General features: G+C 40.0%; 5 protein-coding genes across 7 annotated transcripts; 3 read left to right on the forward strand and 2 right to left on the reverse strand.

The window, feature by feature from the left end:
- Positions 1–1,695: 1,695 nt before the first annotated feature.
- LOC6625119 (triple functional domain protein) lies at positions 1,696–11,447 on the reverse strand. The gene is made up of 8 exons (XM_002049463.4): positions 11,095–11,447; positions 5,419–6,645; positions 3,501–3,599; positions 3,137–3,434; positions 2,990–3,076; positions 2,808–2,912; positions 2,619–2,753; positions 1,696–2,548 (listed from the first exon to the last, which is right to left on the reverse strand). Exons 2-8 carry the CDS (start codon positions 6,204–6,206, stop codon positions 2,045–2,047), a joined length of 2,016 nt encoding a protein of 671 aa, XP_002049499.1. The 5' UTR covers positions 6,207–6,645; positions 11,095–11,447; the 3' UTR covers positions 1,696–2,044.
- On the forward strand, positions 7,813–8,738 carry LOC6625118 (uncharacterized). Its single transcript, XM_070210067.1, has 2 exons — positions 7,813–8,512; positions 8,580–8,738. Exon 1 carries the CDS (start codon positions 7,916–7,918, stop codon positions 8,492–8,494), a length of 579 nt encoding a protein of 192 aa, XP_070066168.1. The 5' UTR covers positions 7,813–7,915; the 3' UTR covers positions 8,495–8,512; positions 8,580–8,738.
- Positions 11,448–12,195: 748 nt separating the features above from the next.
- GstS1 (Glutathione S transferase S1) lies at positions 12,196–20,020 on the forward strand. Of its 3 annotated transcripts, none has more exons than XM_015173950.3 (5): positions 12,196–12,304; positions 17,997–18,292; positions 18,347–18,514; positions 18,585–18,727; positions 18,806–20,020. In XM_015173950.3, exons 2-5 carry the CDS (start codon positions 18,022–18,024, stop codon positions 18,971–18,973), a joined length of 750 nt encoding a protein of 249 aa, XP_015029436.1. In that variant the 5' UTR covers positions 12,196–12,304; positions 17,997–18,021; the 3' UTR covers positions 18,974–20,020. The 3 variants fall into 3 exon arrangements, with proteins under 3 accessions (XP_015029436.1, XP_015029437.1, XP_002049497.1); XM_015173951.3 differs by lacking the exon at positions 12,196–12,304 and adding an exon at positions 14,386–14,553; XM_002049461.4 differs by lacking the exon at positions 12,196–12,304 and adding an exon at positions 14,885–15,023.
- A 456-nt stretch (positions 20,021–20,476) lies between these two features.
- Positions 20,477–21,709, reverse strand: LOC6625116 (enoyl-CoA hydratase domain-containing protein 3, mitochondrial). The gene is made up of 4 exons (XM_002049460.4): positions 21,556–21,709; positions 21,441–21,500; positions 21,016–21,392; positions 20,477–20,964 (listed from the first exon to the last, which is right to left on the reverse strand). Exons 1-4 carry the CDS (start codon positions 21,586–21,588, stop codon positions 20,583–20,585), a joined length of 852 nt encoding a protein of 283 aa, XP_002049496.2. The 5' UTR covers positions 21,589–21,709; the 3' UTR covers positions 20,477–20,582.
- Positions 21,710–21,844: 135 nt separating this feature from the next.
- Positions 21,845–25,523, forward strand: Sply (Sphingosine-1-phosphate lyase). The gene is made up of 7 exons (XM_015173952.3): positions 21,845–21,952; positions 22,020–22,026; positions 22,270–22,445; positions 23,434–24,095; positions 24,152–24,600; positions 24,657–24,803; positions 24,863–25,523. The coding sequence occupies exons 3-7, from the start codon at positions 22,292–22,294 to the stop codon at positions 25,083–25,085; spliced, it is 1,635 nt and encodes a 544-aa protein (XP_015029438.1). The 5' UTR covers positions 21,845–21,952; positions 22,020–22,026; positions 22,270–22,291; the 3' UTR covers positions 25,086–25,523.
- Positions 25,524–25,924: the final 401 nt, after the last annotated feature.

Here is a 25,924-nt window from a genome sequence, read left to right on the forward strand (position 1 = left end):
TGTTTTTATTGATGATCATTTGTGGCGATCAGTGGATGATCATAACAGCAATAATTGCTACTGCTGTGCTATAATTTTATAATGTCGTGATTTGTGATTTGTTTGTTTGTACCTTGAACTGTTTTTGTAAAACGGCCAAACCAGGTCGAAGTTCGCTGTAGTTCGCGAAAGCAGTGCTTTGGCAGTGCTTTTGTCATGCCTTTTCAACTACGCAGCTTTAACTAAGCGTTCATTTAAATATTAGCTGAATATGTGCAAGCACATACAAATTTATGGCGATGATCTCACAGAGATCACTCTGTAGCTTCTCTCTCTCTATATTTATATAGATATATACGTATATATAAATACATGCTTTATTGTTGTCGTCGTCAACATTGCAAATTTCACAAATGAATTGTTCACAATTTCATTTTATTTATTATATTTGCAATTGATTTGTTTTTGTGCACGCCCCAAAGAAATGCTGTGCAACAATTGGTGGACAATCGGCAGATACCACGAAATGGCAATAATTATTGCCTGGTCGCGATTGATGAGCTGCAGTCTGCAAACATTTTGCATAAATTAAAAAAAAACGAAGCAAGGCAACAGCACGCCAGAAATGTTTACAATTTGTTTCTTTTTTAGCGAGGGATTGTTTTTATAAGCGCCAATTGTTTATTTTTATACATTTTCAAAGTGATGTCACAAGCTGTTCGAGTGCCAAACAAGTTATTCGCCTTGTTGGTTTTGCTTTTTGTGGCATATTATTAACAATAACTCTGGGCTAGGCTATTTGGCGGGGGCTGCTGCGGAACCAGACAGACAGACGAGATCGACGGTTCTTCAGAGGCGTGCGACCTTTTCATGATACATTTTGATTGTTTTGACGTCTTCGAATCGTTCAACTTGTTGCGGCAGGCATCGATTTTGTAAAGAAGAAAAAATAGATAAAATGTTTCACATGTCAATTTATTTGGCTCTCATGTTTGACATTCGCATTGTTAGTCAAGGTTTTGGGTAAACTAATAAATTATTTTCCTATGTATTTAAATGCTCGATTAGCAGTTCTCATTATACGAGCTGTTTGAGCTATAATAAATAATTTAAATAATTAACTATCAATTAGCTAACTATTGAAAATTCATATTCATGGAGTAATTTCTATTTCAATCCCAGCTAGTGCTTTATAACTTTTTTGAAAAATCATGTTTAACATATAATTAATAATTTCCAAAAATTGCTATTTATGAAACTGCAATAATTAGTTTTTAATTTTATTAGTGTTTGATATTCATTTTGTCGGCCATTATTAAATATATTATATAGCTGTTATTGCACCTTTCAGACAAATATTAAGTTCCTATTTGGATGCTCGTAATACTTCATCAAAACAATGTTTTTATCAGAATATCCTTTGATAGAGCTTTCCCAAATTGCGCTATCTATCAGAATACTATATAATGCATAGGAATATTTATGCAATGCGTCATATATATGAAATCTATGCAGTTTCTAATAAACACTTCATCTTCCAAATCTTTTAATATTCACAGCATATCCTTACAATATATATTTAAATTTGCATTAAGTTAAGATAATGAAAACCAGTTTCCTATAATTTTTCTTCAAGAAATAAAAATTTTCAGTAAACACACAATTTTAGAGTGGACAACAATTTTGTTTACTTGTGACAACAGAAATACATAAGTGTTTTTAAAATATTAGAATTAACTTAATTGACAATATTTGGTGATTTAGCATTAGACTTTTTTAAACTTTTTTTTTTAGATTTTGATTCTAACGAATTTATAACAAATTTAGTTCATAATAACAGTGTGCCATCTGTTAACTGCAGACCATTCAATGTTCAACAAAGTTGACCTAATGCACACGCTTTTCAGGTCCAGTCTGTAGCCCAGAACGTGCAGCGTTCCGCTTGGCCGCAGCTCCATAACTCGACATGAACACGGACACACGAACACACGAACACTCGAATAGAGTGATCTCTTTTATATAGCAGCAGTCCAGCAGGAACGGAGTAACCCCCTGTGCTGGCTGCTTAGTTGGCCGCATACCAAGTGGTGCGATTGCTGGCAGTCTCCTCATCCGGTTTGGGCATAATCCAGATATTGCCAATGCCACTGTCCGAGCTGAAGCGATTCGAGTCGCGATAGAGCGCGAAACTTGGCGCCTTGCGATGCATATGATCGTTTTCACGTGAATAGCGCTCCTGGAGCTTCTGCCGCTCCTCGTTGGCGAAGTTGTTGATCATGTCACGGATGAGATCCAGCCAGAGCTGGATCTGTGCGGCATCGGCGCTGAACTCGCACTCCTGTTGCTTGCGACGCTCATAGTAGAGCGTGAAAGATTTGGTTTTGGCCGAGATGCCAATATGCTCGCAAGGATAGCGACCATGGAACACCAAATGCTTGCCCTTGATCTCCGTATAAATGATGCACTTGTCAAATATAAAGACCTTGGCACGATAGCTGCGCTTCAGCTTGTAATCCAGCACCTGAAACTCGCTAACCTTACGGAACTTGCCCTGGTAATACACATTGAACTGCAAAATAGAGAAAAGTACATGATTAGTTGAGAATTTGGCCTGCCACAAGGAGCAAGGAGTAACCAACCTCGTTACAGTCCACAATATCATTGATGATCTCCGATTCGTTGGTGGTGACCAGCAAGGTGCGCAATCGCTTCTCCAGGCGGCAGCAGGACTCAATCAGTGGCTTCATCACAATATCACGATTCTTGAAAAAGGTCTGAAAGATACAAATTAGTTAAAACACATTAAGGGCACACAACAGTCCACCTACATTAATGAACTGGGTAAGGAGCAAGGGATAACGCGCCATGCGCTGTATGGGCTGCACTAAGAAGCTATTAATGCCCAGCTTATCATCGCGCTCCAGACGTATGCTCTGTAAGTAAAGAACGTATTTTTTAGATAAGACAATATATTATTAGCTTATGTGAAATAATTTGCCGCTTTACCTACCGTAAAATAGTTCTTATAGAGATCGCACAGCTTTAATGATTTCTGTTTGTTCATCGTGAAGATCACATAGCCATAGAAACAGTTTTGCTGCGAAAGGAAATTCGAACAATTATTGATCGTTTTAAGAGCTATACGATCGCTACTCACATCCAAGAACTCGAGAAATTCATCAAAAAGTCGTTTCAGATCGCGACGATTGCGCTGCAGCATGGGCAAAAACTCGTCGCGATGGAACTCGGCGATTTGCTCGATGTTCCCAAAGAGATCGTACTTTTTGCCACGCAGGCCCAGCGGCAGATCCTTGCGCTGAAATATATTGCCATAGTTCTCCAGGCCAGTGAACAGATTCTTCACATAGGCCTCCTCGGTATGGATGAGCTCCTCGAGTATGGGATGCACGCACTTGTCGCTCTTATCACGCAACTCAATTTCAATTTCATCCTCTCTGGAAAAATGCAATTAATTAGTTAGTATTAGTTGTTACATAAGTGATTTAATGGGATGCACTTACTCCTCTTTGGGTTGATAGACTGAATGAAATTTACCAACCAGTTGATGGTTTGTTGTGCCAATGATTTCAGTCTTCCTTCTCGGAGTAGAACGATAATTTCTGTGTACGATAAGAGCAAACGGGGCGGTCAAACACGGCAATCTTTTTATAGAGTATATCACTTGACTTTAGCTGGCACCCAGAACACTACGCAAACAACAACATCAACAACCAAGCAGAAGATAAGAAATTACGCTGCATGAATCACGGGTCGTCTGAATGCCAGCTGATAGGCGTCGCCCACGCCAAGGCACGAGCTGAAGGCACTCAGAGATTTGGTCTGGCCAGGGAATCGCAACAATAAAAGCAACTACTACAAAAAGATGGACAACAAAATAGAGAGAGATAGCGAATTCTCTCACCCTCTTGATATGCTTGATGGGATCTTGATGGCCTTGAAATATATTTACACCGCCAACCGCCTGATGCAATACCACCGATACAGTTTTCAAGCAATGCATGAAAAAGTCGATCTGAGAGATTAGGAGCCAGGAGATCATGATCAGCAATAACATTGAGACGCCGGTGACTATAAAGCCAGTCAGCTGGAAGACGTAAGACACACACACTGCAAAGCTAGCAAGTAATATCGATGCGACAATGACGGTGCTGAGTACCTACCCCTTCGACGAGGCCCTCGGGCCTCTGGATGCCAAAGGAGTCTGTTGAATTGGCCTCAGTATTATCCGGGGATAATCTATTTTCCGTTTGGCTGCTACCCCCATCGCTCTCATAGCTGAGTTTCTTTTGGCCAAACAATTTCATTCGACTGGTGTCGTCCAGATCCAACGAGCGGTCGGTACTTGGCTGCGGAGGTTCCTTGCGCACCACTCTTTCTATGTGCCTTGGTTTCTCCTCCTCCTCCTTTGGTATATCCAAAATCGATTCCGAGCTGGCTTCTCGTGTCAGAATCTCTATTCGCAACGTTCTTTCCATTTTCATTGATGAGCGCCGCGTTGGCTCCGTATTGTTGCCTCTGGACACCATTAATGGTCGGGAACCATCGTTCAGCTGCACGACTTCTATACTGACATCCTCGTCGCTTTGCTGTTGATTCTCGTCGGGTCGCTCCGGCTTTGCCGCCTCCCTCGGTTTGCTGCCGCTTGGCCCATCGTTGGGTTCTGAACCCTCCATATTTTAGCTGCAGCTGATTTCGAAAACCTGGACTCGACAGATACATTTTACAAATTTTGCTACATTTTCTAATCAAGTTTAAGTAGTTTCTGGATAAATGTTGACAGTTGACTCCAAGTCGCAACCGGTTCCAAATCCGATCCCAAACGCAATTTACACTCCAAGCGCTGCCTGGTCAAATAACATGTTTGAGAGCAAACACCTGCCAATTAAATTCAGATTCAGCATGGCGATAAATACCAACGAATTTTATGGCCAAGTCGCTTAATTAGACTTCGACTTTGCAAATTACGAAAATGGAAGCGCAACTTTGACCGCCCGCTGACACAGCAAACAGTGTGCGAAGGTCGTTTATGCGTAAGCGAACGGTGTTGGAAAATCTTTCCAAAGGAAGCAAAAAAGCAAATTGTATAACAACATTGTGAAAGACAGGAATACAGCCAAAGGTTGCTGGAAAAAATTCTGACTGAAAATCCTATCTACAAAAATTATGTAAACATCGAATTCAAAAATTAAAAGAAGGGAACACAAATTGCAAAAAATTCAACACTCCAACAATGTTTTTAAATTGTCAGCAAATTGTGTTTAACAGTGTTGAAAAACGAAGCAAGGCAAAATTGAATCAATAGATCATTTGTAAATTGATAAACGAGTCGAAACTAACGAGCAAACGAATTCGATACACAAGCTGTAAGCTTCCCCAGTTCAATAAGTCCCTTTATCGCCCGGCCGGTATTTCACTCACCTTGGAAAATCCTTGTCATTCCGCAGCTTTAGTGCGGGAGAGAGAGTGCCTGATGGATCCGCGCTAATCGAACGCTGCACTGCCTGTGCTTTGACATCCTCTAGATCTGGGCTGTCGCTGGGCAACACTGCGGAGCTGCTCTCGCTGAGCACGTAGTCGACAGGGGCTTGGGGATCCGTTTCAAAGTCGGATATCTGATCGACTTCATCCTCGGAGCGCACCTCGTCAATGCTGACGGGCGTGCTGGAAATGGAATTGCTGCAGGAGCTGAGTCCAGGCAAGGCAATGCGACGCGGCGGGGGTGGAGTTCGGATCTGCGCATGTTCGTCGTGCTGCGAAAAGCTGGGATGGCGACGATTCTCGAGCAACTTCAGGCTGAAGCGCTCCTGTCGCTTATAGCTGATGGTCGTCTTTAGCGTCTCGAAGCGCTGCACCTTCTGCCGCACATCAAGCAGTGCCGGATCCGGTGTGCTGGGTGTCTGTGGATATGTGGGCGTGCTGGGTGGCTCCGCCGTGTCATCGCTGTCGGCGCGCATTTTGAGCACGGAACGTCGATTGAACGCACTCTCCGTATCCGAATTGACCGAGTAGGAGAGCTGAAAGGAACTGGAACTGCTGCTCGCGTTGCTGTCGCGTCGTCCGCCGTACTCCGTGTCCACGGCACTACTGTGACGCTCCAGCTCCGATGGCTGGCCGCTGCGGCGACGCGAGTTGCGCTTGTTGAAGTTCCGATTGCTCAAGTTGCGCTCCCGCCGAAACGGCAGCGGGCTGAGATCTTCGTCGGCCATTAGGCTTAGTCTATGTGCGTGTAGGCGAGTAGGCGTGGACACCTGGGCGCCTGATAACGCTTATCGGCGCTACAAACTTAAGCTCTCTGCGCTCTCTGCACTCTCTTCTGTCGCTTATAAAGCGTATTTACTCTCTCTCTCTCTTGCGCTCTCTTCTTCGTTTCCTCACTTCGTTTTGTTTGTTGCTCTCAATTTGTTAAGTTTGTTGCATTTCTTATCGCAAATTCTCACGCCTCGCGTTTCTTTGCTTTTTGCGCTTTCGAAATGCGTTTCAATTCCACACGTTCCGGCTAGAGCTTGAGCATGAATTTTAATTAAATTGTTGCTGTTTTTCTTTTTTGTATATACACAAAAATTGTTATATATAAAATTCTTTATCTTCGGGCTCGTTGGTATTTTCGAAACACGTATTCGTATCTCGTGCGTTGGCTGTCAACAGCTGCAAAAAATAAAACAAAAACAAAATTTCAGCAACATTTTGATTAAAGCGTTTTATCGCATATAATTTTAAACAAATACATATGTGAAAAACACACACACACACCCACACACACACACGCTGTAATTATATACTACAAGCTATTCAGCAAAAACAATAAACAAAACTGAAAAGAATTTGCAATTAGCGAAACCCATACAATAAAGCTCTCATCTGAATTGTAGTTTGCCAAATAAAGGAATAATATAATTGATAATTAGTGCAAATTATCTATCAATATAAAATATTAATCGAACTACAGGTACACGACAGCCGATATTAATCGAAAAAAAAACTAATTAAGTTATCTGGAAAACTAAACCGATAATGATCGATACCGATTCTTTTGACACACATTGATGAGGCAAGATTTTTTATTAATACAAATAATCGATAACAAAGTGCATTATCGATAAGAAAATCGATCAAAAATGAGAAGTGGCTATTATATCATAGGCAACTGATAATCTCGAGCTAAGCCCGTGAACTTTGGTTTCTACTAGTACATAATTAGCATTTAGCTCATGCGTATCTCAACAAAATGATGTATGTATACACGAGTGACTTGTTATTCCAGCTAAAGATAAAGTCATGCGTGCAGCACTCTCTTTTTGCTATAGTATTTTAAACTGCTTAACTCGGTTAAGTTGCCCGATAATCGCGCAAATATTTGCAGAAAATGTGTCTAATAAGCACTAGCAAAATATAAATAAGTTTTATTTATACGCCGAATGACGTCAAGCGATCAGGGGTTCAAAGAGTGAGCGTCGTCAGATCTATATGCACATTTAAACACACACACTCTCTACGGTAGTTAATTATGTGTGACGTTCAGACTGGGCTGACACAAAATAAAACTCAACCAATGTAGTTGAAATGCAACAGAATGGAATATGATATTTAAGTAGGGACTAAAATGTAATAAAAAGAATAAAATGAAATCATTGTTAAATCCATTCATTTCAATCGGAACTTAAGTGAACTGGGTCAATTGAAACAGTATGGCATAGTAAGCATTGAATAGATTTTCATAAAACATTCTTTTTTTTTTAAATAGTAGTCCACGAATTTATAGCTTGGGCGAAAACATTCAGTCATTCGATAAACTTAGAGGCTGAACAGCTTGGACAAAAACTTGTAAAGAATTTACTGTTTTGTTTTTTTTTTTTTAATATACTGATTATAGCAAAAAAATTTGCAGTTTTAAATTTGTATTTTTAAAATTGGAGTAATGAAACGCTTAAACATTTATGGCGCATTTCTGTCGCTTGCCGGTCCCGGCACCAAGGAGGACATCATCATCCAAGTGGCCAAGCAACAGAACATACGCTTTAATGATCTGCCCCAGCTGCAAAAGGAGGTGGATCGGGCACTGGAGGAAAGTCTACGTCTGGGCTTTGTAGATCGCCAGGGGCCCATGTACAAGCTGAGCACGGATACGCCAACACCAAGCATTCCGAACAATGTGCCCAGCAATAAATTGGCATCCGGCAAGACCAATAACGAGACGCCAACACGCTCGCCCATGGAGAGCAAGGCCCAGGGACAGGGAGATGGCATGCGTAGTCGCTCGTTGGTCGAGGCTGGCAGCCGAGTCAAGTCGCGGACTTCCTCGTGCTCCGCGTGCAGCGCCTTGGAAAACACAGGCAGCCCGGAGCGGCGCAAGAACTCTCACTTTCTGGACAAGCATCTGCTGCGCAAGGACAAAAGCATTTGCTCCATTTGCGGCCTGAACAGCGATAAGCGCAACAACATTGAGGGACAGGACGTCGATAAAGCCAGCTGGCCAGATCTAAATCCCATGCTATAACAGCTCTTACAGACAAACGTAGGTCAAATTAGCCTAGCCAAATTTCGCTAAAAACTATTTACTTAATGCACATTTTTCATTGCAGCTCTTTCGTTTCCGGTCGTAGTTGAACAAATTATCAAGTCCTGCATGCGGCCGCACAATTATATTAACCATAACTGACCCATAAACTTCGTCTCGATACAGTTTATTACAGTGTTGAGCATTTATTTTGATTAATGCGAATAAACAGCTAGGAACATAACTGACATTGGCTTTGATTATACAGCGGGGGCTGTTTGTTGACCCAGTTAGATAATTGGGCCTGGGCCTACACCTGATGTTAGCCCAAAAAGGTCGCATCACCTGTCGCACATATTGCGCCAAGGTTTGTACGTAGCGGGCCCTGAATTGTTATCTATCAATGCCATCGATAAGCAACTATCTTAAATACTTGACGCCATATTTGATAGCACTTTCCGTGAATTTGCAATTGCGTTTGGGCTCGCGTGCAATCGGTGCCTGGGCACTGTTAATGGAAATTTCGGTAAGGTAAGCCCTGTGAATGTTTTCGGTAAAAATGTCTAACCCATTTGGTATTGTATAGAGGCGTAAGTCATCAAATTTATTTATCGCAACTGAATGGGGATTCTCTTTGCTGTGATATATGGGTTTTCCCAAACAACAAAAAAAAACGAAAACTAAACAATTATATTGTAATTGTTTTATTTAACCATTAGTTAAAAGTTTAAATCGCGCCTAGTTGCCAATTTTCACTGCCTTGTTGCCACTTTTCACTGTAATTTAATCTAACTATTCCTGTTTTAGTATTAAAATTTACTGTCGCTTAAGTCGTTCAATGGCAACTGCGATAAACCACTTTAGTTACAGTTGATTAAAGGCTTTGCATATTATTTTCAAGTGATTAATAAAACTTATTTAAGGTAAATATTTTTTGATTAAAAGTGAGAGGTATTTATAGAAGGGATTAAAAAGTTGGCAGGTGCCGTTTACCACTTTAACGAGGTGACCCAATTTTATTTACCTATTGTTAATATTTAATATGGGCGGCGTTGCCATTTTTCATTGCAATATTGCCACTTTTCACTGTTGGCTTATCCATCGATTTATCTGATTATTTTATTTTATTTTCAAGTGATTTATAATATATATAATATTTTATGAAAGGTGAGAGGTATTAATGGCCATCTTTAACCTATTAAACTGGATTAAGCTAAATTATGATTAACTATCTCGGATAAGATTCAATAAAACTGAACACGATTGTAAAGTTTTTATTCTGTGATAAGCGTTGACTCATTTCCTTTACAACACAAATATATATACATATAGAGTATATTAACAACAGTCTGTCAAGAAGTTGCAAAAAAAAACGGAACAGAATTGGAGGTAAGCTTAAAAGCAATTGTTTTGTAGATCCATTAGGTTACCCGATCTGCTATTTTTAGATTGATAGAGTCAATTACAGTTCGAATCTTGACTCCAAACTGGTTAGGTCTAACCCGACGTGCTTAGCATTAGATGCTTAACGGCTCAATGCAACAAGTTCAAACAAATTTGCTGTATTGTTGGGGGGGGGGGGGGGGCAGAGGCTTTGATATCTCTGTCTCTAATCTTTCGATAGAATTCTCAAAGCCGTTTCTAGGAATTTCCGGCACAAAAATAGACTGTAATAATCATAAAAGCAAATGACAGATATGATTGTGTTGTGCTGATAAAAAAGGGAGTTTTTTAGTTTTAATTTAATTAATTAACTTACTGAGAGAGAAAGAAAAGAGTGTCAAATGTTATAAAACTGACACAAAGCCATAAACAAAAGAGTTTTTGTTAGCTTTTTTTTTGATATTTACTAATTATTTAAATTAAAATCTTTTCATTTATTACATAACGGCATGTTAACGAAACACAAAAATAAAATGATATTGTGTTTTTAGTATTCCTGGAATCGATTAATCGATTAACTTATAACAGGTAACTTATAAAGTTCCGCACAAACCAGCTTTGTGCAATTGTTTCCCATCATTCACATTGAAGTGTGTGTTTTTTCACATTTTGTTGTTTTATTTAATATTATATATATACATATGTCTTTATGATTTTTTTGTTATTGTCTTTGTGTGTATCGTTCATTTTGCCGATAAGTAAGGCTGGTAAAAAAAAGTGACACTAACCGCAACTGATACGAGTTGTTGTTGGTAGATCTACAAAAATTGGTTAAGTACGATGCTAAAATGTGAATAAATAAATGTAGCTATAAAACGCACAAAAAAAAACCCACTCACACACACACAGAGAGAGGAACAGAGAGAGAGAGAGGGACATAACAACAGCTGTCTAACAAAAACGCTATGTAAAAGCGTTTTGCTTTATTATTTTTATTTTTCATAATTTTTTAGTTTTTTTTTTTGTATATATATATTGTTTGTGTCTTTTTTATAATTTGTGGGCACGTGTTAATTAAACAATTAGCTGGAATATTGTAAGCGTGCATAGTCCATTTTATTTTTTGCTGTTTGGGTTTTTTGTTCATTTGTTTCATATGCTTAGGTAAATAAGTAAATACGTGTATTTCATGTGCTCTTGCCATTTTTGGCACTTACATTGTTTAAGCACAGGCACAAAAGGTTAAAACCAAACTAAGGTCAGCCTCAATCGCAAGTGCAACAACTAACCAAGTGAGTTGAAAAATCAGTTTAAAGTTCTACAAGTTCATGAGCCGCAGCGCACGCGGCGTATACGCAATCCGTACACAACAACAAACGCATACAAACGCACACGCAATTACATGCACGGGCATACACACACGCGCTGACGCAAGTGTCGTTGCGGCTGTTGGTGTTGCTGTTAACTGTTCTGCGCAGACACGACAGAGACAGACGATGACGAGACACGAAACGATAAAAACATAAGAAACGAACCGAACGACCGAGCGACGGACAATGAAACAAACGTTCAGCTCACCTGCGCATTTGAATTGGCACTGATCCGGAATTCGCGCATTGCAGCAAGTGCGCAGTCGACGACTCTCGAGTGACAGTGGGCAAAATCACAAATACAAAATTAATAAAATAGCTCAATATTACTTCTACAGTTCCTATTAATGCCAGAGTTGACTTCTCCATTAAACAGCTTCAATTATTTAATGTTTTCAAATACCTTTGAAAATGGACTCTACTGTTAAAAGCATATATTCCAAAATATTATTTATATCTTCTTTGCTGATATCAACCACTGTGCACTCTACTGAATTTCCCTCTTCCTCTTTGTCATGACACTGTTGTTGTTGTCGACTGCTAACTGTTTGCTTTAGTTGTTGTCGTTGCCATTGCTGCGCCGACTCCGCTGCTTTAGTTATAACTTTTTTTGTTGTTTGTTGTTGTTGTTGTTTTACCTTTATTATTTAGATTGCACACTCTCACACAATTTAGCAGCTGTAGCAGTGTGTGTGCGCGTATGTGTTGTTGTTGGTGTTTGTGAGTTCGCCGCATTTTCTACAGCAAATTATTGTCATAACTCTTTTTGTTGTTGCGCTTTATTATTTCGCTTTTTATTTACATGCAGGCGGCATAAATTCTTAATTAGTCTAGGCCGACAAATACAATGACACCAAAGCATGTAGCTGAGATCTACCGGTAGAAATTGTTGTCGTTTGTTGTTGTTTGAGAAAATTCTCAAAGCAAGCAATTATTTTGTCTCATGTCAAAGTGAAAACAACTATTTCCAAATATTTCAGTAGCTCAACAGCTGTTAGCAAAACTGTTTCTATTAAATTCCAAATAAAAAACATCGTTTGAAATTTCTTATTTCAAGGTAAGTTAACCAAACGACATAAACATTTTTTTAATTTCTTTAGTTTGATTCAAACTTATTCGTTGACTGCGCAAAATATACGAACCTATTATCTTATCAGTTTTTTTTTAGCAAGTTTTCTTTTATTTTTTGCGTCAGTTGGCAATTCAATCGAAAGCATTGAGGCCAATTGAACATTTGGCGTGCTTTTAAGTCTGTGCTGAAGTATTTTACTCATTTTTGCTTATCATAGCACATTTTCGAACGTTTCGAGTTAGTCAACAGCCCAAGCAACTCGATTGGGAATTCAGCAGGGGGACTCACCGGCAACTGGTGAAATTCAGTCGTTATCAATTATTGGGCCAAGTCTTTTTTTTTTTTTTATAATCGCTGGTAATTTTAAAATTAGCGCCTTTTATTCGAGTTATATAGCAAGCAGTTTTCAACAAGGTGCTTGAACTAGCAGTGAGCTTTTGCATGTCACAAGAGCTTATCAAAAGCACAGCAAGCAGTGCAACTCAAGCAGTGCAACGCATTGGCAGTACGATTAGAATGCAGGCAAGCAGTAACTTTTTGAATGTTTTAAACGGCCATAACTAAACTTGAAAACTAAAATAAGTATATATATATAAAAAATTTCTTTTAAAATTCTTTAAACACATATATATATGTATATGCAATATATGATTCAATATATTTAATTTAAATTTAGCTAGGGTTCTTTTTAAAGGCCTGTGCCAACCAGTTCGCTCTAGTTGGACTTTGTCTGCGTTGCACTCTAGCATAAACAAGCTTGGAAAGCGTTCAGATTTCATAGCCTGGCGCCGATAGGCTGAAACATACGACTCATAGGCGATTCACCGGCTCATGTTGGCGTTACAGAAAATTTTCCTCTGCCTCCAAATTGTTTTCAGCTAATGAGTTGTAACCCTAAACAAAGCCCGTTTTCTAGCGGAAATGCCTAAATCGAAAAATCCTTCAGTCAACCACAAATTGGTTCAATATGTGATGCCATTAAGATAAGAAAGATTTGAAAAAGAAAGACATAGATTCGTTGCAATTGCAACGCCGAATGGCCGAATGGGCACACAATATATAATCACAATATATATTGACTTCCGCTTATCACAGAAACTTACCTCTAAGCATCTATTCTAAATATTGTCCCGATTTGGTTGTTTAAACTATCATTAAAATGTCAAATAAGCTACTCTAACTAAAAGCCGTGATAAATATTGGTTTAGTCAAGGCTACCAGCCATAATTGGTTCATAATTGAAAGCTCGCCAAATATTTAGTTGGAGACGACACAGATCAAACAAATACCAACACAATTTACTCTCAGAAGCCACAATAAAGAGAATGAGTGTGCGAACAAGACATTTTTAAGAGCGCCACAACTATTCCTTAAACCAATAAATTAGCCAAGAGCTGTATGCAAATGCCCAATTAGGTAAACTGCAGACAATAAACAAGTAGAATAGAAAAATTAAAATATCTACGGCATTTAATTGAATTCATCAGGCAAGAGTATTCCTTTGTAAGGCATTGAGAAAAGCACATGTCACAACGCCCACACGTGCACACACACACACACAAAATGCAATTACTCTCACCAATACATACGTACACACAAGGCGTCATTAAACCGGCCGGCTGCCGGCTCAGTCGCTCTCTTAACAGGCCTGCTGCTGCTGCTGCTAAGCGCCTTTTATCGCTCAGAGAGCGTAAGTTTAGGCAACGAGTGGGGTAATATAAGAAGAAGAAAAAACTATTAATTGGTCTATAGCAACTGCATTTGTATCTTGTAGCAGCATTTTTTATTAAGATAATTATTCATTTTCATTTGAAATGGCATATTTAAATGTTAGTTACGAAAAAAAAAAAAAAACGCCACGGCAACAACACGCAAACATTCTGAGAGAGCGCTGCCCAAAACCCACAACGATCGAAACTCTCGGCGTCGCCACAGTGAAAAGTTCTCTGTGCGCACACCGTCGCCGCTTTCGCTACTTTTTCGCTGCTCAGAGCAGTTCCATGTGGGAGTGGCGCCGCCCATTTAGTCAATTGGAACGTATAAAAGCCGTCGCCCAACTTCTCCAACAATAGTCGGCGTTCATTGCTGTTGCTTAGCTGCTGCGATCGGTTCAGGTTCAACTGTTTCTCCTGTTTGCTGTGTGACCAGCCGTGCTAGAAAAGCCAAACTCCAAAACAAAATTCTTAATTGGAAAGCGCAGCTGGAGCTGAATTTGTTTGGAAAAGTTCGTTGAGGTAAGGCACAGCCAAAAGGACAAATGTGAAATTGAAAGCAAATACTAAAGTAAATACACTAAAGTGATGTAATTAAGTAAATTGCTAAACTGTTCTCCTTTGCCAATTTGTAAATCAATTTCCGAAACGCCGAAAGCTGCACGTCTCGTTGTCGGTCGATTTGCCTTCGGTTTTTGGCGATCGTTGTCTAAAATTGGAACTGTCTTTTGGTTGATTTGTGGGTCAATCGATTCGAAATCGAAAAGTTTTGAACTCGTTTCGGGCATTCGCAGTTCTTGCCTACGACTCGAATCATTCGCACGCAAATATGTGAAGGACAACGACGTGTGTGGACCAAAACCCAATCCAACGAGACATCGACCAAGAAAGTCGAAACGAGACAAACCTTCTACGAATTGCATTACAAATAGTAAACTCGAAATCCAAATTATTTCAATCGTGGAGTGCGCGTACGAATTTCGAAGCGTGAGGTACTTAAATTTTACGTACGGAACAATTTTACAATTTACCTCGCGATATTTCAATTCAATTTCAAAAAAGACAACAACCAGCTTATATAACCCAGACAAAATACCTAGCGTAAAATAAATATACATATGAACCCAAAGTTGATAACAGACAAAATAAATATCAATACCCAGTCCCCGTTAGTTGAATCTGAGTGCGGCAATTGTAAATGTCATTGATAAGAAATCGCCTGGAGACTTGATCACTGAGTTCATCTGTAATCAGTGCCAGTCGCTTTCCAGTTGCTCTGCCCATATTTTAAGATTCCTTGACCATCTGGCGCTGGATTCATCATAGCACGTGCTACGTGCTGACGCACTTTCAGGTTCCTGACCTGATTAAATATTTGGGAAAATCGACAAAATCAGATTCCAAGTGAATATTGCAAGTGTAATTAGACAGGGGCTTGCCCATTTTTTACTAGAGCATTTCTACTGGAGCTTTCTGATTGGGAAGAATATTTTCTGAAAACTGATTAAATCTCGAAAATAGCCTAAAATACTTTTGTGATAATATCGTAGTGAGAAAGATTATGATATTATTAAGGAAAAACCAGGTTCTCTATATTATGTGCTTGAACTATTCTCAAATTGCTTTATAAGTAATTTTGGCCTAACCTCTTTTGAACTGGGCCCCAACATTTTCGAAAGATTTTCGTATAAATCGCACGAAACGAAAATTGTAAATCGATTTCACACAATTAAGTGCTGCGAGACAAGGCAATTGGGCAAAAGGCAACATCAAAGCATTAAAATAGCACAGCATAGCGAGCAAATTTAAAATCGAAATTTAATTAAATCATGACACTAAAATACCCATGGCCCTAGCGCCTCACGCCCGCTCCTGCGATGGATCATGCCAAATTAAATTCAATTGAAGCACCCACAGCAACAAGTTCGTGCAACAGAGATAGAAGCCAAGATAGAGAGTGAGAGAGAGAGAGAGAGAGAGAATCAGTGTAAGATAGTGAGAGAAGTCAAATCGATTGTTGCAATTTGAGACACGAAATTGCAGCGGAAGAGGCGACCAATCGGGCATTACTTAAGGGGCTGCAGAGGGGAGGACTACCAACTGTCGACTGTCCGTCCGTCTGTCCGTCTGACTGACTGGGCGCCCTGCCAAATGCGGGACCGAAGACAGCGACACTTACAGCTCGCTCGCCTTTCCACAAGGCACACGAAGGGCTCCGCGTCACTTCCTGCCCAGCAGTTAATATTATCATAAAAAATAAAGAACAAAAAAAAATAAAAACAATGGAAATAGGGGCGTAACAAAAGCGCCAACGCCCCAGCGACTTTCTTGACTCGAAACAGAACCAACTGATCTATGGAGAAACGCGTCGTTCAATGCGAATTGTGTGGGTGCGGATCGTCGTCTGTCTGCGTCTGCGTCTGTCTCTGAGTCGAGTTAAGTCGAGTCTTGTCTCTGGCTGTTGCCAGTTCCCCAGCTCCACCTCCTGCTGCAGTTCTCAAGTCGTGTCTCTGGCATAATCGATGCATTTCCGCTTTGCGCCAGACCCAGTCCATACGAAATACTTAAATACCGTTTATATATGTATATAAGATATATTTATATAAACAATATATATATAAATATGGCAATTATATGGTAATTATTTTGTCAGCTTTTGATTTATCGCAATTGCCCGCTGAAATGTTGACAATTTGAAGGTAACGAAAGCCCCAAATATGGTCAAATCGAGTCTATGCTAAAGAAATGGTGGCCTTCGTTGTGTAATGGAATGGGCAATTATATATACATTCACAAGAGAGACTTTTTTTATCCTAATAAAATCAAAATATACAAATTGCAGACAAACAGAGATTGCATAGATGATCCTTTCTTTACAAATCAAACTAGAAGAGAGAATGTAAACGAAATAATCTAGAAAATAGTTAGCTATAAGGAACTTCAGTAGGGCAAATATCATAAGCTATAGCGATTGAATCTTTGAATAGAATTATCCTGTGTCATGGGCAATAATATCTTATTGCTTAAAGTTTCATCAATCTTATACCTTTGACAACGAGAGATTGAACGTAAAAGATACTTTTTAATTGTCTTCAAATGGGGAAAAGTGTATAGATTTATTATTGAAATTAATTAAATTAACTAACTTATATACCCTTGCAGATTTAAAATACAATTAGACACAAGCCTTACTTAAGAAACTTGTTAAGGAACAGTTTAATCTGTGAGCTGCAAAGCGAAGTTCTACCTTTAATTTCTAAAAATATCAATTGTAGCAACTGTTAATTAAAATTAAACAATAAAACAATTGCTTGTCACTTTTACGTTGTTATCGGGCCGCTGAAATAATAATAGACAGCTACACATTGAGAATCTATTTTCCACGCAGTTGTTCCATTACAATTTTGCGTTATCGTTGATATTGTGAAATAGAAGCCATATATGTATATATGGCGGGCGATAACCACAAACCGAATTCGATTATAGTTTTTATAAATAGTCTGATATACTGTTGCATTACCATGTTTTTGCATAGTAGAAACTGCTCGAAACCTTAATGGAAATACCTATGTTTTATGTGTTCATTAAGAACCTGTGCTTATCTTATCCTTAATGGCTGTTAACTAGTTCAAAGCACACATAAAATATGTGGACTAAACATAATCTTAGCGCCATAAAGCGTACGATAGTCCTATGCCATATTCTACATATACTATATGTATCTGGCACAATCCAATTCCATAAAAGAATTGTTATCTAAAAGATTCTCCACGCTTAGCCAAACAAACAGACCGCTGATTATGGCCAGGGCCTTGTTTACACCATATATGTTTGTGTATGGGTGATGTGCTGTGTGGGCATAATGGAAGTAAAATGAATAGAAATAAAAAACGTGATAAGCAACTCAAGAGCCGCTTTTGAAATGCGATACTCACAGATATTTGATTGTTGTTGATTTCACGCAGGGAATTGCATTGATTAAGCGCAGAAATGGCCGACGAAGCACAAGCACCACCAGCTGAGGGCGCACCACCAGCAGAGGGCGAGGCTGCACCACCAGCCGATGGCGAGGCAGCACCAGCAGCCGATGGCGAGGCCGCACCACCCGCCGAGCCCGCCGAGCCGATCAAGCACAGCTACACCCTCTTCTATTTCAACGTGAAGGCCCTCGCCGAGCCGTTGCGCTATCTGTTCGCCTATGGCGGCATCGAGTACGAGGATGTGCGCGTCACCCGCGACGAATGGCCAGCCCTAAAGCCAAGTAAGTGCATCTACTCGATGACCCAAACTCATGCTCACTAATCAATTTGCTTAGCCATGCCCATGGGCCAGATGCCGGTACTGGAGGTGGATGGCAAGCGTGTGCATCAGAGCATCTCGATGGCTCGTTTTCTGGCCAAGACAGTCGGCTTGTGCGGCGCCACGCCCTGGGAGGATCTGCAGATCGACATTGTGGTTGATACCATCAATGACTTCCGTCTAAGTAGCGAACAATGTGTGCTTCAGTTTCATGTTCAGTGTCCTTGATTAACTCTGGAATTTTTAATGTATAGAAATTGCAGTCGTCTCGTACGAGCCCGAGGATGAGATCAAGGAGAAGAAGCTGGTCACCCTAAACGCCGAGGTCATTCCATTCTATCTGGAGAAACTGGAGCAGACCGTCAAGGACAACGACGGTCATCTGGCTTTGAGCAAGGTGGGCAACAGCAATGAGAACACATAAATATAAACCCTAACCCAAACCCTTAACTAAACCTATTTCTGTGTAATCCAGCTCACTTGGGCCGATGTTTACTTTGCCGGCATCACCGACTACATGAACTACATGGTGAAGCGCGATCTGCTGGAGCCATACCCTGCTCTGCGCGGCGTCGTCGAGGCCATCAATGCCCTGGAGCCCATCAAGGCTTGGATTGAGAAGCGTCCCGTTACCGAGGTCTAAAGTGAAGAGCTAACAACAAATTAAAAAAACAAAAAAACCAGCAGCAAGCCGGCAGAAGTGCGGAGGGAGAATCATTGCACAACAATAACAAGAACAACAACAACAACTACTAACAACACCCAACACGACACCATTATTATTATTTTTATTATTTTTTTTTTTTTGGCATTATTTTTCACACATTTTGTACCCTTTTAGTTGGGGCTTCTAATTTTGGTAGACCTGCGAGAGGGGGATTTAACCGCACGGGGTTACGTTCGGAATTTCAAATATTTATGCGTAGTCTTTTAGCACATGACACTAAATAATTCTTTTGGCATAATTCTCTTTGCATTGCCTCGAAAATGGATCTATTTTCTAGCTTTAAAATAACACTTTTAAAGTTCGTGACTATAAAAGAAAAAACCTGAGAAAGAAAAAAATATTTTATTGCACAGTTATAATATTGCTCTACTTTTAGAAAATACTCCTAGTAGTACATATGTATATGCTTAACGCTTACTATATAAACTCTATGTATCGATATGTATGTTAACTATGCATATATATCTGTATACATATATATATATCTATATGTTCCACATCCTATAAGATTAATATTCTACTATCTTTAGTTCAATGCGAAGAGTTTTAAATATTTAAACATCACAACACAAACAACAACAACAACAACGCGGCAGCAACAACAACAGCAGCGACAACGACGCAAATATTTTATTATTTTAATATTTTTTCTTTTTACGATTTCGGCACACATTCGTCCAGCCTCAAGAATTTTCTACGTCCAACCATTTAAACAGAAATCTATTGAAAAAGACTCAGACAAAACCTCAAAATTTAAATATTGGATATAGTTGAACTGAAAACAAATAAATTCTTAACTCCACACAGACAACAACTGCCAACATATAAATATTTTTATTTTATTTTATTTTTTTTTTTTTTGATTATTATTTTCATTAATTATCCACGTCAAACATTGTATTTGTATTTTTAAATATTTGCACACACAAACACGTTTTGAATAAACTACACACAAAATAAGAATTGAGCATACTTTTCGAAAGCACGAAAATTGGTTTTATTTTGAGGAAGGAATTAAGAAAAACAATATATATCTCAATTGGCAATTGGAAAAAGAATAAACCTTTGCTTGGAAAATTATACCAACATATATAGTCAAAATACAAAATGAAGTGCACCCAGAAAAACTTAGAGAATAGTAACGACAGTACAGAAAAAACACTTGCACTGATCTCTCTAAAGGATTTTTGATAAGACACTAAACACCTGATAATAGTCTAGGAAATTCAAATAGCAATCGGATGTTTATTGCGCCCTTAATCTTACAACCTGTCGAAATTCTAAATTTACGAAATATAAAAGTAGTAGAAATCGAAACGAAATTTACAATTATAACTTTCTTGTACTTACCCATTATCATATGCAGCCGTAAGGATGATTAACGAGATGATCAGGATGGCAAGAACGTAGACGAGTGCGTTTAAAATGCATAATAAGTTCTTAACTATATTTGTCCATACATAAGCTAAATGCACATTTGTTCGGGTCCATACAACTGATAGTTTATCTCGGCAGGTGACAGATCTCATTTGGTATGCTTCCATTTGGGCGCACGCTTCTCAACGAAGCTGCTCATGCCCTCCTTGCAGTCTTCTAATTGCAGATTTTCATTCATTTTAGCCTTGGCCTTAATGTAGGCATCCTCGAGCGGCATATTGAGCTGTTGATAGTAAAATTCCTTGCCGAGGGCGATAACGGCACGACTTTTTTCTCTGATGGCACCGACAATTTCCTCAATTGTTTTCTCCAGCTCGTTTTCCGGTACCACTTTTGTGACCAAGCCAGCCACGTAGGCCTCCTGACTGCTTAGAGGCAGGCCAGTCATTAGCATGTACGCCGACTTGGGGCGCGACATGACGCGTCCAACGGCCACGCCGGGCGTGTTGCAGAATACACCAACGCCGGCGCTGTAAGGTAGAATGTGAATGAGCGAATCCAAGTTAAGATCAACTATCTACCCAGGCGTGGAGAACATGCTCTTGTCCGAGGCCACAATAATGTCGCAGGAAGCCGCCAGCTGACAGCCAGCCGCAGCCGCATAGCCATTAACCTTGGCTATCACCGGCACAGGCAACTTTTTTATGTCCAGCACAATGTCGGTTAACTTTTGGAAAACAGAGTCCCGAAATTGAATATCGTTGGGCTGCAGCTCCTTTAAATTGTGGCCAGCAGACCAAACTTTGCCCTCGGCCGTCAGAACAACGCATCGCAGCTCTACATTTTCCCGATCCGCGATGAGTGCCTCGTGCAGGGCGCACATCATGTCCATCGAGAGGGAATTCCGTGTACGCGGATGGCATAATGTGATTTTACGCACGCCTTGTTGATTTTTTACCTGCATATTAACGGTTAATACGTCTTTTGTTAATGAATTTCTGCTCACCTTTATGAACTCCTCGGCTTTTATATTACTTGCGAAACGAATGGGCACTAAACGCCCGCACTGCTTAGAAAGGATGATTAAACAAATATAATAACTTTTCTTTTATAATAATTACCAATTTCAGTCCATTTGGCAGATTACGAAGCATATTTATTAAACTGTAAAATGATCTAAATGCTTAAAGGATCGCTAGATATGTGACTATCGATATTTATTTGCTATTTGCTGTTAGTTGCAACAACATATCAGCTGTGTACGATCACACAAGGCACACGCAATTTTGCCTGAGCAGCGTACTCATCCTTATCATCGATGTACAACATTGCCAGGCACAAAACAGCTATCGATATATCGTTTGCTATCGGTGCCAGCGCAACAGCTGAGCTGAGCGCTCATTTGTTTAGTAACATTTCACACGGCAAAACAAACAGGTGCCATAAGCTCATTTAATTTGTATTTAATAATTAAGCATTTAATCAAAGCACAAACAATTTGATTAGTCAGCACAACTGGTGAGTGAACTGTCGTAACCCCAGAATGCAATTTCGTATTTACAATATTGTCTTTGTTTTCTGTCAGGTGTGCAGTAAGTAACAACAAGGCATTTGTTCCCGATTTAAACTCTGGTTTTTTAAGGCCTAGCAATAAATCGTTTAAATATGGAATGCGCCCGATACGCTTATCAGTTAACAGACCGGTTTCTATGCGATTATCAGGCAACTAGCGCCCCACATAATTTCAGTTATTAACGTGCGGCCAGCAAGTGTGGCGGTGTTCTGAGTACGCCTTCCGTACATATACATATATCATTTATCAACTTTCATTTTAGTTGTGCTTCGATTGGCGGCAAAATGCGTCCATTTTCTGGCAGCGATTGCGTGAAGCCCGTCAGCGGCTGCATCAACCGTGCCTTTGGCAACAAGGAGCCCTGGCAGGTGGCCGCAATTACAGCGACAACCGTTTTGGGAGGCGTTTGGATCTGGACGGAGCTCAGCAAGGATGAAAGTAAGTGTCCGTCTATTTTCCCAGAGCCATTTGTCAAACACTTTAATCCCTCAAATAATCTTATCAGTAAGAAATAAACATGCATACACATATAGAAAATAAGCCCTATGTACTTTAAACTTTACCGACCCATCCCCTTGTGAACCCTATAGCTTAATCTATTTAATAGATTATGCATAGATTATACTTGTCTAACGTAATAGTTCAGTGCAAATCTACATTGACTTGTGTTTTGCCATGTGAAACGGAAAGTTATATATAAATGTACATATTTCAGGAGCCATAGTTCATACGAGATCAGATAGTGGCGCGTATTATGTACTTATTGAATTTAAAAAAAACAAATTTCTGTGTGTTATGAGCTTGATTCAATTCTATATTTAATTTTCATATGTTATCTAACATATCATTTCATAATTGTTATTTCTTGCGCAGTCAGATATTAACTTTCTAGGTCTTTTATCAGTCCCATTTAGGTGGCACCATTATATAAAAAGAGCTTACTAATTGTGACTAATTATTGGCTTGCAGAGGGCAAGAAATGTGTAACATATTGGATGTGACACATTTGTTCACATAAATTATATATGCTCTGTCATCATCAATTAATTTACCCTAGCCTAGGATCAAAAAACAAAAACGATAGCTTAATTTTTAATATTTTTTACTCTTTCCTAATAAAAAATCGCATGCTTGTTAAGATTTTCGCTTTTCATTATTATTTACATGTTAAATGTCAATTATAAATCGGCAATGATATTTATGTACTCGCTATTTCGTAATTCGAGCAGTTAATCTTATTGCTTCCGTTAAGTTTGTGATCGATTGTTAAGCAGTTGCCTGGCTACCGGTTCTTGCGTCTAACAAAGTATTCATAATTGTTGATAAGCAGGCATTTATCAGTCAGCTGATAAACATTGCTAATTAAGCCCCCAAAAAGTACCTGAGATTATCAATAGCGTTTAAAATGACAGTACTTCTCTTGCAGGTCTCTATGTGCGGGGCAGGCGTCAGTTCTTTAAGTTGGCCAAGAAGCTGCCGGCTGTTCGCCGCCAAGTGGAGAAAGAGCTGAGCAAGGCCAAGAACGACTTTGAGTCGGAAATCCAGAAGAGCAACCAGCATTTGGAGTACTCGGTGCGTCTGCCCGAGAAGGGCCTAACTAAGGAGCAGATACTTGGGCTCGTGGATGATCATCTCAAGGCTGGTCACTACAGCTGGCGCGATGGACGTGTGTCTGGCGCTGTCTATGGCTACAATCCGGAGCTGGTGGAGCTGGTTACAGAGGTTTATGGCAAGGCTTCCTACACGAATCCCCTTCATGCCGATCTCTTCCCTGGCGTGTGTAAAATGGAAGCCGAGGTGGTGCGCATGGCCTGCACGCTATTTCATGGCAATGCCGACAGCTGCGGCACAATGACAACCGGTGGCACGGAGTCCATTTGCATGGCCATGAAGGCCTATCGGGACTATGCACGCGAGGAGAAGGGCATCACGAGGCCAAACATTGTGGTACCGCGCACGGCGCACGCAGCCTTTGACAAGGGTGGCCAGTACTTCAATATACACGTGCGCTACGTGGACGTCGATCCGGAAACCTACGAGGTGGACATCAAGAAATTCAAGCGAGCCATCAATAGGAATACCATTCTGGTAAGTGAGCACCCTAACTCATGTGAACTATGCTCTAAAACTTATTTCGTGTTCAGCTGGTTGGCTCTGCGCCCAATTTTCCGTATGGCACCATTGATGATATCGAAGCTATTGCTGAGCTGGGCGTCAAGTATAATATTCCCGTGCATGTGGATGCTTGCCTGGGCAGCTTTGTGGTTGCGCTGGTGCGTCATGCTGGCTATCAGCTGCGCCCCTTCGACTTTGCTGTAAAGGGCGTGACCAGCATCTCAGCCGATACGCATAAATACGGCTTTGCACCGAAGGGCTCGTCGGTCATAATGTACTCGCAGAAGAAGTTTAAGGATCATCAATTTACGGTCACAACCGACTGGCCTGGCGGCGTTTACGGCTCACCCACAGTGAATGGCTCCCGTGCTGGTGGCATCATTGCCGCCTGCTGGGCTACAATGATGAATTTCGGCTATGAGGGCTATCTGGAGGCGACCAAACGCATTGTGGACACAGCCCGTTACATTGAGCGAGGGTAAATACCACAAGTATTTCATGTGATCTTTTTTTAAACTATCCGGTTTATTTTAGCGTGCGTCAGATCGATGGCATTTTCGTTTTTGGCAAGCCAGCCACCTCTGTTATTGCCATGGGTTCGAATGTGTTTGACATTTTCCGGCTCTCGGATGCGCTGTGCAAACTGGGCTGGAATCTTAACCCACTGCAGTTCCCCTCCGGGTAAGTATTGTCATTTCTAATAATAGAAATGTATCTACATTTCTTTTACTCTCGTGCAGCATTCACATCTGCATCACGGACATGCACACCCAGGCGGGTGTGGCGGATAAGTTTTTGGCTGATTTGCGTACCTGCACAGCGGAGATTATGAAGGATCCTGGTCAGCCAGTGGTTGGTAAAATGGCTCTGTATGGCATGGCCCAGAGCATACCCGATCGTTCGGTGATTGGCGAGGTCACACGTCTGTTCCTACACTCCATGTACTATACGCCTGAAAAGTGAAATGTGCTTCGCCATGTCAGCTGAATCCAGCTACCTTTCACAGCACTCACATGTTTCTAGTGCAATATTCCATACCACCAAACTTGATACTTGTTGTTAATGTTCCCACTCGAAGTATCCATTTAGCATTAATTCCAATGCATCTATATCTTATTGTAAACTAGGGTAAAAAGTGTTTGTTAATGAAATTTATTGAGATCAATGTCTTTGTATGAGAAGCTAACATATGTCAACTGTGCAGTGCTTATTTTTTATACTTATTAAATTTTTTCTATGTAATCGCTTTAAAATCTGTCGTTTACATCAAATAATATCAACTGTATAGCAGATATATTCGCAACAGCTGCTAGACAGCTGTTATTATATTTCTAAATATAAATCTTAGGAACAAAAAATATGCATTCCTGGAAAATAATTAACGATCCATTTTTTTGTGTACCTTTCAATGTTTTATAATTTTGGAGCGTTCAAAAATTGAGTTCCTGTACAGACAAAATCCAATTTAATTTTAAGGCGTTTTTCTAAACACCTTTTAATTACAAGAAAAGTTTTCTAATAAATGTTTTGTTTACATTATGCCAACAATTAACCATAATTAATGTCTGCTGTGTGGGTGATCCGATCCGGTCTGATCTTTGACTAGATTTTTTCTAACATTCGCCACGTGTCGGCGTTGTAATTAAGTTGTTTTTGCTGCTGCTGCTTCTGTTGCTGCAGTCTTGACACGCCCATTTCCTGTCCTAGGGTAATTTATGTAAGTTGCTCAGTTGATTTAAATAAATTGCAGCGGCGGAAGCATTTATATTTTGATGGCTGTGACAGAGGGAGCACGCTTCAGG

This window comes from Drosophila virilis, chromosome 5 (genome assembly GCF_030788295.1).
Source record: "Drosophila virilis strain 15010-1051.87 chromosome 5, Dvir_AGI_RSII-ME, whole genome shotgun sequence".
Taxonomy (NCBI): Eukaryota; Metazoa; Arthropoda; class Insecta; order Diptera; family Drosophilidae; genus Drosophila; species Drosophila virilis.

Bases quoted from the DNA above. Each gene is read 5' to 3' on its own strand.
- LOC6625119 (XM_002049463.4), bottom strand. From the start codon at position 6,206: ATGGCCGACGAAGATCTCAGCCCGCTGCCGTTTCGGCGGGAGCGCAAC. The intron at 3,435-3,500 runs GTAAGTGCATCC...GCATTTTTCCAG, and splicing joins GTCTATCAACCCAAAGAGGA to AGAGGATGAAATTGAAATTG. The intron at 2,913-2,989 runs GTAGGTAAAGCG...CTTTACTTACAG, and splicing joins TCTATAAGAACTATTTTACG to AGCATACGTCTGGAGCGCGA.
- LOC6625118 (XM_070210067.1), top strand. From the start codon at position 7,916: ATGAAACGCTTAAACATTTATGGCGCATTTCTGTCGCTTGCCGGTCCC.
- GstS1 (XM_015173950.3), top strand. From the start codon at position 18,022: ATGGCCGACGAAGCACAAGCACCACCAGCTGAGGGCGCACCACCAGCA. The intron at 18,293-18,346 runs GTAAGTGCATCT...CAATTTGCTTAG, and splicing joins ATGGCCAGCCCTAAAGCCAA to CCATGCCCATGGGCCAGATG. The intron at 18,728-18,805 runs GTGGGCAACAGC...TGTGTAATCCAG, and splicing joins GTCATCTGGCTTTGAGCAAG to CTCACTTGGGCCGATGTTTA.
- LOC6625116 (XM_002049460.4), bottom strand. From the start codon at position 21,588: ATGCTTCGTAATCTGCCAAATGGACTGAAATTG. The intron at 21,501-21,555 runs GTAATTATTATA...CTTTCTAAGCAG, and splicing joins TGCCAAATGGACTGAAATTG to TGCGGGCGTTTAGTGCCCAT. The intron at 21,393-21,440 runs GTGAGCAGAAAT...GTTAATATGCAG, and splicing joins AAGCCGAGGAGTTCATAAAG to GTAAAAAATCAACAAGGCGT.
- Sply (XM_015173952.3), top strand. From the start codon at position 22,292: ATGCGTCCATTTTCTGGCAGCGATTGCGTGAAGCCCGTCAGCGGCTGC. The intron at 24,096-24,151 runs GTAAGTGAGCAC...TTTCGTGTTCAG, and splicing joins TCAATAGGAATACCATTCTG to CTGGTTGGCTCTGCGCCCAA. The intron at 24,601-24,656 runs GTAAATACCACA...GGTTTATTTTAG, and splicing joins GCCCGTTACATTGAGCGAGG to CGTGCGTCAGATCGATGGCA.